At 43.6% G+C, this 13,561-nt stretch overlaps 1 protein-coding gene across 9 annotated transcripts in view; it reads right to left on the bottom strand.

Annotated features, from left to right (window-relative positions):
• Window positions 1-13,561, bottom strand: part of ZFHX3 (zinc finger homeobox 3) — a 701,029-nt gene that overhangs the window by 99,319 nt on the left and 588,149 nt on the right. For all 9 annotated transcript variants that reach the window (XM_049864644.1, XM_049864650.1, XM_049864646.1 and 6 more), the window contains one exon: window positions 4,092-4,323. In XM_049864644.1, coding sequence (XP_049720601.1) covers window positions 4,092-4,323 — 232 coding nt within the window. The remainder of the gene's footprint in view (window positions 1-4,091; window positions 4,324-13,561) is intronic.

Below are 13,561 nucleotides of genomic sequence, written 5' to 3'. Positions count from 1 at the left end.
TGTGGTGAACACAACTGATTGTCAAATGTGATTTAAGTAACAAGTAAAATTTGAAGAGTTTTTTTGTCATCAACAGGTAATATTCTAAAGTCTACTCCATCAGACTCAATAAGGGAAATCTTGATAACTCTCAAAGGTGGTATGAGACTCAGGAATGAGGTACTGAGCTCAAAAACAGGAAAATGTGTTCCTTCTAATGGATTTTCTATAAAACTTTGTGGTATGCAGACAAAAGAGGAGAACTAAATGATGACAGAATACCAGTATAACAGACTCCAGGTAGCACAACCGTCTACGTGTGGCTTAGAACCAGGTTAGTCGGGGTCCCTAAAAGGTGCTCAAACACCCCTGGCACTTCCTTTGCCGCAGGAATGGCATGTCTGGCAGAAGAATAATGTCTTGATCTTTATGTTAAGAGAGGAGAAAATTGGTAATATTTTATAACGTCTTTACTTATAAAATCTGAAGTTGACGAACTTATCAATTTTACCAGGCCCACAGTGTCCCCCTTCTTTAAGACATTCTTTCAAGAAGTTTTTTAAAAGCCAGTCGCTGGTGGAAGGGAGGATATATTTTAAGGTGAGTTTTCTTAAAAGGGTTTCTAAAACAGAAGTGAGTTACTGTTAATGTCAATATGAATATTCCTTATCAGTGTGAACCTTTTATCATCAGCAAACAACAAACTTAACTGGAGTAGGGAAGGTGGATGGAAGGAGGGGTGGGGGTGTGCAGAAATGCAACACGACTCCAAGCCAAAGACGATACAAAAGGATTTCAAAATACGGAAAAGAAGTCTATTATCGCGACTAAAGTTGCTCATATACTTCAGGGGGAAAAAAAATTCTAATATGCATTAAATGAGAGGAACCCAGAAGGCAATGGTGTAAGAAAGCAATTCCAGAGCGGACTGCATAAATAGGAGTATTACATTATAAAACAGGGAACTGTTTGTTCCAGTCCATAGACCCCGGGTGAAATGGCAGCTGTACACTATTTAGTTTGGGGCACCTCATTAATAAAAAGGGAATTCTGAGCAGAGTGAAAGAAAGAATTGAGGGGCTAAAGGGGCCGGCTTTTAACAGAAGATTAAAACAATGACGTATGTAGAGCTGAAAGAAAAAAAAAGAAAAGCTGCCCTGAAATAAATAGGCCCAGGTATAAGGGTAGAAGGAAATGACCCAACAGCGAAGTAACCGGGAGTGGCAGGATCAAACAGAGGCCAAACACCAGGGAGGGAACAGAGTCCTCTCACAGCCAGAGGCCACAGTGGTCTCTGTCCTTGGGCACAGAAGCAAGTCCATGAGGGCCCAGCCCACCCCTTGCTCCTGAGAGCATACACACAGAGGGACAGGGTCAGAGAGGAAGCAGGAGCCCCACAGATGAAGGCATTTACAATTAAACTGGAAGAGGCGTTTGAAAAACACATGGGGAGGAATAATCCTGCAGTAACCTGGAGGTGACGAAATTGTCCTGGTGACTCAACCAACTTTCCTAACCATTCGTACTGACTCTCAGGAGGACATGCCCTCCCACTATGAGAGAAAGGGACACCCTTGACTACTCTAACAGGGGAAAGCATTCTTAAATCTTGGTAAGTCCTGTCATTTAGGCAAAAGCTAACACTGGAAAGAAAGTCTAGCTTGAGAGAGAAATTCCATTTCCATTTCTATGGAGAAGAGAAATAAGGAACACTTCAGTAATCAGAACTGAAGCAGGTGGACAAAGGGGACCCAGGGGGCTCAGGGAGGACTCATCTAGGAGGAAATGAAGTGGACAGAAAACCTGACACATCGGACCACTCAGAGAAAAAAACGTCTACGCTGGGCAAAGGCCTAGCCGTGAATTAATCATAGGTACCAAGAAAACCAGGGAAAACAAAAAGTTGTACAAGAAGGTAAATGAAATTATGAAAGTCTACATGGCTCAGCTGTGACTAATATTTATATTATATATATTTATAGAGTTATAATAATGAAAACACTGAATATTAATATAACCCCAAATTATTATTTAACCATAATGGAAAATGGAGGGAGGGAAAGATTCAGTGTGTAGTGGGGCTGGGGAGAATGGAGGACTATGAGTGGAGGAGTGTGAGTGGGGTAAATGGGGTGAGTGTGTGTACATGCATTAGGTATTAGGTGCGTGCAGGTGTAGCGTCTGTGGGTCTGTGTGTGCGGCATACATGTGTGAAGTGTATAGGGGCATGCGGATGTGGTGTCTGGTAAGTTTATGGGTAGAGTCTGTATTTATGGGTGGGGTGTGGGTATGGTGTATGCATATTTATGAGTGTGTGCATGTGTGTATGGGATGTGGGTGAGGTGTGTGTGTGCCAGCTATGGGGTGTGAGCAGGATGCAATGTCTGAGTTTGTGGGTGGTGTGTGACAGCTGAGTGTGCATGAGTGTGTGGAGGGGTGGGGTGTGTTAAGTGCCAGTAGGTGGGTTTGTACAATGGCACAAGAGTGAAATTCTCATCTTCCAGAGCAGAAAACCAATAGATAACGCCTAAGCCTTTTTTAAATAAAAAAATAGCAGAGGCATATTAAGAAATGTGGAAATTAAGTATCCAAAGAAGCAACTAAAAGTCGAAAGCCATTCCCCTGTGGATGGGATGGGGCAGGGGTATGCCATTTTTTGTAATAAGGTTTATGTAACTTTTTGCCTTTGAAAACTATAAAAGTGTATGATTTGATAACATTAAGATTAAAAACCCCACATGGCCACAAGAGCTCAATAGCTGAGAGGGTGCTGCAAGAGACGGAGGGATGAGGAAGGGCCAAGTGTCTGGCGGGGTCAGGCCGTTAAACAAGACAGGCAGTCAGAAGGAAAGGTAAGTTTGGTGGGTAGGATAGAGAATTCAGTGTCGATGAGTTCAGTAACTGAGATGGCATCAACCAAGAAGTCCAAGAAGCTGTTTCAATGACATCTGACAACACCCAGAGACAAAACTTTAAGAGGCTGGGAGCCTAGGGCCAGGGACTCAAGCCTGGGTGACACTGGCCAGTGGGGCAGGCTGAGGACAAAGCACCAGGGATGGACGCAGACAATGGTCAAGGCAAGTAGGAAAACAGAGAAAGATGCCTTGGAAGCCAAGGAAAGACACTTCAAGAACAGAACGGGCAACACAATTTCAAATGCTGCAGAAAGTTAGAAAAGAATAAAGATGGCAAGTAGCCACTACCTTGGGCAAAAACAAGGTCAAAGTGAACTTGACAAGGGTGGTTTGCTGATGGGAGCAAACAGGCCGTGGTGGAAGAGGGGCGGACTAGAAATGAGCCATATAGATTATTCTGTCAAGAATTTTGAGAGGAAAAGAAGATTTTATGGAGGTGGGGAGACAGATGATTAAGTGACTCTTTTGTTTTTATTGCTTTGAAAGAGGCAAGAAACTGGTGCCTACAAGTGAAGAGAAAGGGTCTGAAGACAGAAAAAATAGAAGAAAGAGTGTGAGTCTACCAAGTGGGATCCCAATGGGGATAGGACTCACAAAGAGGAAAAAAGGAGGTGCAGAAAAAGGGTGACTATGAACAAGATGGCAGATGGGGGGTGGATGCTGGGCAAGTTTGCACCGATGGACTCTACTCTCCTTGGGAGGCACCACTGACCCATGAACAACTGGGGTCATTCTTAAATACAATTTAAAAAAAATAAACTCTTTTTGTTTTGATCCTGTCTCAAGTTCATTTTTACCAACAAGACTTTAAGGCCACAAACTGCCTACTCTTAATGCTGTGCCAGATATAATTTAACATTTGCTTTAGGTGCATTTGAACCAATAAATTGAATCTTGAATATATACGAGAGGAATTTCAGGATGGGGAGAAAAACATCTGTTGGCTTGCTCATGAGGCTAGTGGCTTGAGACTTCCTTAAGGCTGAGCATACACCCAGTATTCTGAATAAAAGCTGTGCTAAATTCCTTAAAAACAAACTAAAAAACAATCCACCAGAACACAAGGGTCACCTGAAGTACAGAATGGACACAAGGACCAGTGTGACACCAATGTCTTTCTCAAGCCAAAGCCCTCAGGAGGCCTCCTGGAGGTGAACACCCAGACGCCCTGGTCTCCGAGCCCAACAAGCCACTCACCTGGATCGGTGGAGGGGCACCTGCGGATGGTGAAGATCTGCCCCAGGTCCTCGTCCTCCTCGGGAAGACCCTTCTGCAGCCGCTGCAGCTTGCGCAAGCTCTCGCTGCGCTGGTGCTTCATGGACCGCACATGCTGGATGAGGTTGAGCTTGGCCTTGGTGGAGTAGTTGCACAGGACACAGTGGTAGTAACAGCTCTCTCCCTCGACACCACTCTCGTGCTGCTGCAGATGCTGTGAGGGACGAAGGACAGGGACACACCTTGGGTGAGCCGCTCGAAGCCCGCCGCCACCACCACGAAGCCCACGCCACCATGGTCGCAGCCACATCTCCAAAGTCAAAGGAGATAGCTGTTGATTATAAGGCTTCGTAAAGGGGTTGTTTTTCCCAATGCACCCATTCTTTGAAGACAAGCACCACACGGATGCACATTCCTGTCTCCCCCAAACATCCCCTGCCAGGTGGGTTTTTCAGAGTGATGATAATACTGCTGGGTCAACTGGCAAAATTATTAAAGGTCCCACCTTTCACTCTCCAAAGTGCCCTGTTTCATTTAGATTGGGGTCAGAAAACTACAGCCTAAGGGCCACATCTGATTAACTGTCTGCTTTTTTAAATAAAGTTTTACTGGGATACAGCCATGTGTATTCATTTACATATTATCTATAGCTGCTTTCACGTTACATACAACACCTGAGCTAAATAGTCATGACAGAGACTATATGATCTGCAAAGCCTAAAAAGTTTGCCAACCCATTTTAGATGATAAACTACATGGTTACCCTACCTGTACGGCACCCTATGTCAGTAAGACAGAGCCAAAGTTGCTGTCTGACTTTTTCACAAGAAAGACAACTCAAGATTTATGTTTTAATTTTTAAATTTAGAAAACTACTGTCTATCAGGAGAACCCAAAATTAGAGTTTTCCCTGGGTTAAAAAATAACAGAAAAATAAATTGCTTCAGACCAGTTCCCTGTCAGTAACTCAAGGTCATTTGGCATAGTGCATCAGATGGTCAAAAGTACACTCTCTGTAGTGTTTGTGTAGACACAGTACTCAGATTCCAGAACACGGAAGCCCAAGAACCAACCAGAAGCAGGACCTCGTAGGATCAAAGTTAGGAATGCAAGATGAGCAGCAGTCATGGAAAAAGTCAGCAGCTCCCAGACTAGAAAAAGAAGACTTAAAGATTATCCAAGAGCAACACTGATAAATGTTTTGGGCCTTTTTGAGAATATGGTGAAAGCTATGGACTCCTTTTTGTGCATATACACACAACTTTACTAACAGTAAGGGAATTGGCATGCTCCAGCTATAGAAAGGCCATCTCCTTCATTTCAAATGACCCATTTTGGGAGAAGAGGGAATTTTTCTGTTGGGTGCATATGAAGCAGGGGAAACTAGCCCAAAAAACTTCAGTGACTGACCCAAGGTCACCAGGCTATTAGTGGGAAAGAGAGAATTAGAACCTACCACACTACCCAACAGCCTTTTGGAAAAGGAAAGTCATATAATTTAATGTTTTATGTGCTCATGTCTTTATCTGTCCTTCCCTTGTCCCCCTCGTCACCCACCCTCACCTCTAGTGGCCTGAGCTGCATTATGCTTGGCAACTGCTTTGTGACACTTGCCTTATCCCTGACCCACATGGTTCTGTTTGGTGTCCATGCTTTGATAACCATTTCTGATCCTGCTTGGATATCTTTCTTGTCAAACATATAATGCAAGACACTGGGTGGGTAGACCAGTTAGAATGCCCTACACTCTGTGGAACGTCAGAAGTAAAAGAGTTATCCCATAAGTGCTTCTATCTGATGACACTGTTCTGAGGCTCATGTGTTCACACACGCACATCCCACATTCACTGAAAAGGTGTGAAAAATCCAGAAGCATGTTCGCACCTTCTTTGAAGAAGAAACATGAACGTACCTACCAAGTGCTGTAGAAGAATCATTGAAGGAAGAGAGAGACCCTCAATGATATAAACTCACAGAGAAAGTCTGCTCTGGAGTCATCTTGCAGGTGAGAATGCTAAGGGCTTCATGTGCACCCTACGGAGGAAAATCTCCTTTTTCCCCCAAAATGGATTATTAAACACACTCAACATGCAGAACCTTAGAACAAAATAAAATCCTCGCAAGTAACAGCTGTCCCAGAACAATTTCACAACCAGAGGGAGTTTGAAGAACTAGCAAACTCAATGGTAAGTGTTAAAGAAATTACTGCAACTAATAAAAAGCTACTTTTCTTGAAATAAATTTGATCTGACTTAAAAAAATGGTTTATCTTTAATTTGTCTCCTCCAAGATAAACCTCCTTGCAGACGATTTCAGGAGGAGGGGACATGCCAAAACAATGCTTTCTGGAGGCTGCGTCCCTGCAGAAAAGAAGGGTCTGACAGAGTGGATGTAAAGGAAAAAGATGGGCTTTGCCAAAGTTCATTCTCCCTGACTGTGCACAAGGCCCTCCAAAACCCAAAAACTCTACCAGGATATTCCTGGGAGCAAGAGTTTAGCCTGGTCTGAGGAGCAGGAGACCTGTACAAGAGCCAGAAACTTCTGTCTTAGATCACTAAGACCAAAAGAATTACATTTAAGAAAGCCTCAACTAAAACGGACTCAATAAAAAATAACAGGGAGAATAACTATGGAATCTGAAGCAATAACTTCTATGAAGGGATACTGGTGGCATCATAAACCATGAAATCAGAGTGAGAACCCTTCAGGCCTTAACCTCATACCCCCATCACCTCCCCAAGAAACAGGGTTTCCTTGCAATAAGGCACTGAATCTTAAACATACAACTTTAACATGAATGTGAGGTTTCTATTCCAAATGGCTGGGGTTTCCAATTTCCAAGCTGGCCAGAAGAGAGGGATAACACAGCCAAAAAGAGTTGGACGGAGTTGAGATGTCAAATGCCTTGTGTCCTCAAATCCTTGGGTGATAGGACCCTATAAATTCTGATTTGAAATAAACATCATACTGGGAAGCCCTGCTTTAAAAAAAAAAAAAAAAAATTTGATATGGTCAAGATGTTCCAAAACCACTCTACACTCGAGCTCATCAGATTTGTCAACTACTATCTCCTGTACTACCACAAATTCTTGTGTCTGCCATGAGAGGTATTTTGGAAAGGAAATGGGTATAAATTGTGGGGAAACGAATAAAAGAAAATGAGAGAGAAAGGGACAAAGAAAACATCAGCCTCTTCCACTGATGTTGGTATAGGGAACATTTAGGACTCTTACAGGCTTGCGCCAAAGCTTAATTCAAAATTTCAAGTTTGTTTTGACCTCCAAGTTCATTTTCTAAGGCACTAAAAAAAAAAAACTCAGTATAGGCTGTTTCTCAGTTTCTAAGGGATACCTAGCTCATAAAGATTACGTCCTACCCCAAACTTCCGCTCACAATCTGGGTCTTCTGATATCTTCCTGCATGTGACAAATCGTGTTCTTATTAAATTATCTATGTTCTCACTTGTTACTTCCCAGGCTGTCCGACCTGGGGCCAACAAGGACCCGAAGCTGGCAGTAGGGGTGGTTTTCCTGACCTCTGGGACCTCCATGTCATCTGGTTATTTCCCAGTCTTTCTGCTACATAACTGTCAACCCCATGACCCCGCTGGCCATAACCCCCAAGAGGCCCTCCCTAAATTCTACCCTTGGAACCTGCTTAATAAAAAGCTGCAGGAGGGGTGGGGCTAAAGGGGCAGATGAGGATTCCACAGGGCAAGTCATTCAGCCAAGGACATGCTTTTCACACAGAAACAAGCAGAAGATGTTTTCATTTGGAGAAGGAGGGAGAATAATTTGTTCCTGACCCAGCTAATTAGAATACCCTCAATTGGGATCACAATGTATTTAATTAAATTCACTGTAATATATGAAGAATCCACCAAGGCACAAATCCCAGTGGTACAGTCAATAAAGGGGCTGCCTCCTTTCAGAGTTCTGGCTCTCCTCGCCAGGCAGGAAATTTTTCTCCCACACAAATCCTGAATTCCCCAACCCTCTCCGCCTCGATTATAGAGCTCTCCCGTCCCCGAGTATGGGGACCCAGGCTTGGCTTACTTTTTCCATTTCTGTTTCTTCTGTGTTAAAGATTCACAACTGCTCGCCTCTGTCGGGTCATAAAAAAAAAAAAAAGCGGAGTTTAAACAACTGTTGCTAGTGTGCACAGTGAGGCAGTCTGCGCATGGACTCAAAGAGAACTGGCTACACGTTTGGCAGGGTTTTCTTTTGGTTCAATTCTAAGCGTCTGTGGCACATGAGACACTAGGTCAAACACATATACAGAATATGTCCTATGCTAGGGGCTTAACCTGCAAGTGATTAAGGCAGCCATGGCAGTGACTCAGAGGACATACCAAGGGGATACGAGGGAGGCATCACTTTAGCTTGAACACCTTTATGAGAATACATGGCCTGAATGACTGAAAATTAAAGGGAGCTGCCTCGGGCAAGAAAAATCAGTACGCGCCCACAAACTGGGGGCGTTGGCAGTTCAGTGGTGGAACTCTCGCCTGCCATACAGGAGACAAAGGTTTGGTTCCCGGCAAATTCACCTCACGCACAAAAACCATCTGTCTGTCAGCAGAGGTTTGTGTGCTTCTATGATGCAGAAGGGGTTTCAGCAGAGCTCCCAGGCTAAAGCGGGTTAGGAAAGAGAGGCCTGGGGATCTACTTCGGAAAATCAGCCAATTGGAAACCCTATGGATCACAACAGACCAATCTGCAACAATCGTGGGTATAGCACAGGACCAGGCAACATTTTGTGCTACTGTGCATGGGGTCACCATGAGTCGGGAGCCAATTCAATGGTAGCTAACAACCACTACCAAAAAAAAAACCAAACCCAGTGCCATCGAGTCAATTCTGACTCATAGCGACCGTATAGGACAGAGTAGAACTGTCCCATAGAGTTTTCAAGGAGCGCCTGGCGGATTCGAATTGCTGACCCTTTGGTTAGCAGCTGTGGTACTTAACCACTGCAGCACCAGGGTTTCCTAACAACCACTACCACCACAAAATACTAGCGGGAAAGGACTACCAAACAATAAATCAAGAAAGGAAGATCAATCTAGATAAAGAAGAGCAGCAACTGAGGTCCACCTAAACTCACTCAACAGGCCAGCCTCTCCCTATAACAACCTTGAATCTGCATCAAGTTTTTTCTATTACCTCTAATCTCACTGGCTTGCTTAAAAAGTACCTGAAAAGACTGGCTTAGATGAACTGCAACTGTGTTATTAGTTTTCACTAAAAGAAGTATCTACACTTGGCAATATGATTTACATCCTGAAAACCCAAAAAAGCATAATGACTTTTAAGAAGGAAATAAGCACCCAGCTTGACTCATAACTGGAAGCAGCATAATAGCCCAAAAAGCTCCAATGTCCACAAACTACCACTGGGCAGCAGGTAACAGACTGTCCTTATTGTGAGCAATTTGCAATTTGAGGGGCACACAGCAAGTGGCCAGTGCCCTGTACTGGAAGTAAGGCTGGTATGGCTGCCTCTACTGCTATTAGTCAAAGAGATCTTTTCCTGCACCTCTTCTGCTCTTGGTACCAGACCAAAAAACCCACCGCCATCAAGTCAATTACGACTCATAACGACCCTACAAGACACAGCAGAACTGCCCCATAGAGTTTCCAAGGAGTGCCTGGTGGATTCGAACTGCTGACCTGTTGGTTAGCAGCCGTAGCACTTCACCGTTACACTCTTGGTACAGCTACTTCTATTTTAAAATGCTCATCCCCACCTTGGTTTAGCTAGAAAATCACACATCTGTGATCCTAGCATGGACATGTCTAACATTCCACATCTATCTGACCTTCCTCCTGGGTCAGGTTCAGGGAGAAGCCCTTACTGCATTAAGAGGTACCTTCAGTAATGAGTCCAGCACATGAATTTGACTGCAAAAAGCAAATTAATAATTAAACATGAACAAAAAGAAGCCAGGCTGTGTTACTTTGTGAGATCCAATCCCATTAATATGTTGTTCTCACTCACCATGGCCAAATACTGAAAGTCAAAGGGACAAAAAAGAGTGCTCTCGTTAGAAAACAACTCATCGTAAAAAAAAAAAAGTGTTCCTGCTACTTCTTTCCCAGGAAAACTAACCAACTTCTGTCAGAGAACATTGATTTCTATAAATCTGGAGGGACCCCAACTCCCTCCTTCTCCCCAACAATAGGAAACTTCTAACGTCTGGGTCTTCATGCATGGCATGCAAAATATTGATCAGGTTTTGTCAAAGCTTCCCCTTTCAAGCTGAAATGAACAAAGTACATTCTGATAAACACACACACAAACGAGTCAGAAACGAAGCTTTCTCGGGGAATAACACCTGTTATTATAAACACACACACACCCCCTCCTGGCACACTTTGCAACACACACAACCCAACTCTATCCCAAGGGCATATGAAAACTTAAGGCTCTCTGCTGGGGTGACGCAGCTGCCAGGCATTCCTCCAAGCAAATCAGCTACACCTGAAGGTTGGTGGTTCAAGTCCACCCAAAGGCATCTCGAAAGAAAGGCCTGACAATCTGCTTCCAAAAATCAGCCATGGAAATCCCTATGGAACACTGTTCTACTATGACACACATGGGGATGCCATGAATCAGCGACTGGTTTTGGGGGATAACCAGATACCTCCTAAAGAACAGAGAAGAAACCCCATGGCAGGATGTTCTGGAAAAAGGCCCCTGCCCCACAAGACACACTAAGGCAGAGGCAGGCAGGCGCCTAACTCTCCTGCAGTCCATAAACCTGCATGTCTTAGGATGGAAGAAGTGACTGCTGCATCATCCTTCTGGAGGGAAAAACTGCCATTCACAGGGCACCAAGGCTCTTCGGCTTCTCCTTTGGGGACGAGACTATAAAAATCTACTAACAATCCCTGTGAGAAGGAATGGGAAGAGGATGAGAAGCCAGGGTTCCATATTACACTTTCAAATTCAGTTCTAATTCCCAACATTGTAAGATGAAATAAGGGAGCCACAAGTGGGTTGCATTAACCATCGTGTACACACACAGCACTTTGCCACGGACAAAGCACCTACACAAACGTTCATTTCCTCATTACAGCCCAATGAGGCAGGGAACATTTGGCTCATGTTCTTAGAGGAACCCAAAGCTCGGAGAGGTTATGTGACTCCCCTAAGGTCACAAAGGGTGTGGCAGAAACAGGACTTGAACCTAGGACTTGACTCTGATTCTACAGTCATTGCTGCACTGACCAATGGAATGTTCTTGAACAAGAAACTGCCCAGACCCGGGTATTCACCTTGAGTGCCTAAAAATGAAATTGTATCAGGTCTAATGCAACTGGGGGTGAGGGCAGTTAATTTTTTAATCACTGAGGTTGTGTTACAGTTCTAAATTTAATGTCACATTTTAGGAATGTTCCCAGAAGGTCAACCTCGATATATATATATTTTTTTCTTTTTTCTATTTAATGTTGGTTTTTCATCCACTCATGCCCTTGTCCTTACACATGCTAATTTAGTCCTATTTCATTGTAGGAACCCTGCAGACACCATAAGATATAAGCTCAACCATGATTTACAGGAACAAGTGAAAGGAAGTAAAAATGTTCCCTTAGATCAATCCATTTGGGTCGCTCTGACCTATTTTCTGGTTTCTAGGCCAGACTGGAAAAGTCATGATCCTTCATTCTCAGTATTTGAGCTCAGGCCATTTTCCACCTTGGAATACCTAGCTAATTCCATTCTGCTGAGCCACACTTTGCCCTTCCTTCAGGATGCAGCAGCAGGTCAAGTATCAATGTGCCTGTGGAGCCCTGATGGCACAATGGTTAAGAGCTTGGCTGCTCACCAAATGGTTGGCAGTTTGAATCCACCAGCCACTCCCTGGAAACCCTATGGGGCAGTTCTACTCTGTCCTATAGGGTCCTTATGAGTCGGAATCGACTTGACGGCAACAGGTTTGATTTTTTTTGGTTCCCATTCCACACCAACTGCTTTCTTAGTTGCTTCCTCCTTTTGATGTCTCTAGCTTTTAATTGTTCTGCCTAAATATTTTGGGATTCACCACATACTCTTCCCCCTTAAGATTTAACCTTTCCTCTCCAACAGAGCGATGCTCAGAGTGTGGGAGAGGGAGGAAGGTATTTAGGGAGACATGTATTGTGTTCTTCCCTTTGTCTATGGCCCCAAGACTCATTCAAATGATAGACCTTCCAAGGAAAAAAGCATGTTGTCAATCTGTCTTGACCTCTTTGAATGGTAATTACTTCACCAAGAGTTCAGGAGTGCTACCTAAATTAAAAATGCCATATGTGATTCTATTTGTATATCATTTTGTGACAGTGACTTTGGGTCATCTGTCCATATGACTTGAGCAATGGTCAATCTCTTCTTGCTGCAAAAAAGCACCTTGGCCCAGAAAGCATCTAAGCCCAGGGAACACATGCACATTGAGATGGTGTTTGTAATAAGGAGAAACGGAAAGGCTTTGGCAAATGCCTTCCGTTTCATTGACTTGGCATTTAAAATAAGGTAGTCCAATTAAGGTAGCCCAACAAGATTAAAATGAGGTCAATCTATTATAAAGTTTGGGAAAGGGTTCCCAAACCTTACAAAATTCACGATCCACTTCTCTAGGTTTTTATTTCTATCTTATTGTCTATCTTAACCACAGAGAGACTGTATCCTTCTAACAGAAGAATGGTCATCAGCCATCAGCCCACATACCCCTGCAGCCAACACTCCTCTCTCCCATTGTCTCCCTCCTCCAATTCTCCTGCACTTGTCAAGCCATGAAATTAAGGCTGTAATTCTAATGAAAACATCACATGTGGTGATGGTCGCACAACGTGGTGAACGTAATTAATGTCACTGAATTGTACACATAAAAATGGTTGACATAGCAAATGTTTGGTTGTGTTTTACCACAGTTTCTTAAAAACTTTTTTTTAAGACCACTGTATACGTATTACTCTAGCTTGCCCTCACTAAACTTTATGTCAAATTGTTACCAATAACAGCGGTTAAGGCACACTCCAGAGTAAGATGGCCTGGTGGAAAACCCTCACTCTGGCTCTCTCTCACTGCACTTTTCTGGGCAAGTTATGTACTGGTGGGCCTCAGCTTCCTCATCTGCAAACTGGGGACAATTAACAAAACCTCCTCATATAGTACTGCTGGGAGGACTCAGTGGGGTAATTCATATACGGTGCCCAGTACACAGTTAGTCTCTATAATAAATAAGGCTATTATTATTACTATCATCATTTTTCAAATTAATTAAACTTTGGGATTAAGGATGGACACGAACATCTACTAAAATGACCTATTTGACATTTCTCTTCTTATAACCATCCCCCCAGGCACCAAAGAGGAATCTCCACTTGACAGTAAAGAAACTCCAATGGACAGAAAGTAATTCGTTCAGTCACACTGCCAGTGTTCGCAGAGCCAGGATCCGAACCCCCAGCC

This window comes from Elephas maximus, chromosome 21, assembly GCF_024166365.1.
Source record: "Elephas maximus indicus isolate mEleMax1 chromosome 21, mEleMax1 primary haplotype, whole genome shotgun sequence".
NCBI classification, from domain to species: domain Eukaryota; kingdom Metazoa; phylum Chordata; class Mammalia; order Proboscidea; family Elephantidae; genus Elephas; species Elephas maximus.
Note: the sequence above shows the minus strand (reverse complement) of the source record. Positions and strands in the feature narration are given on the sequence as shown.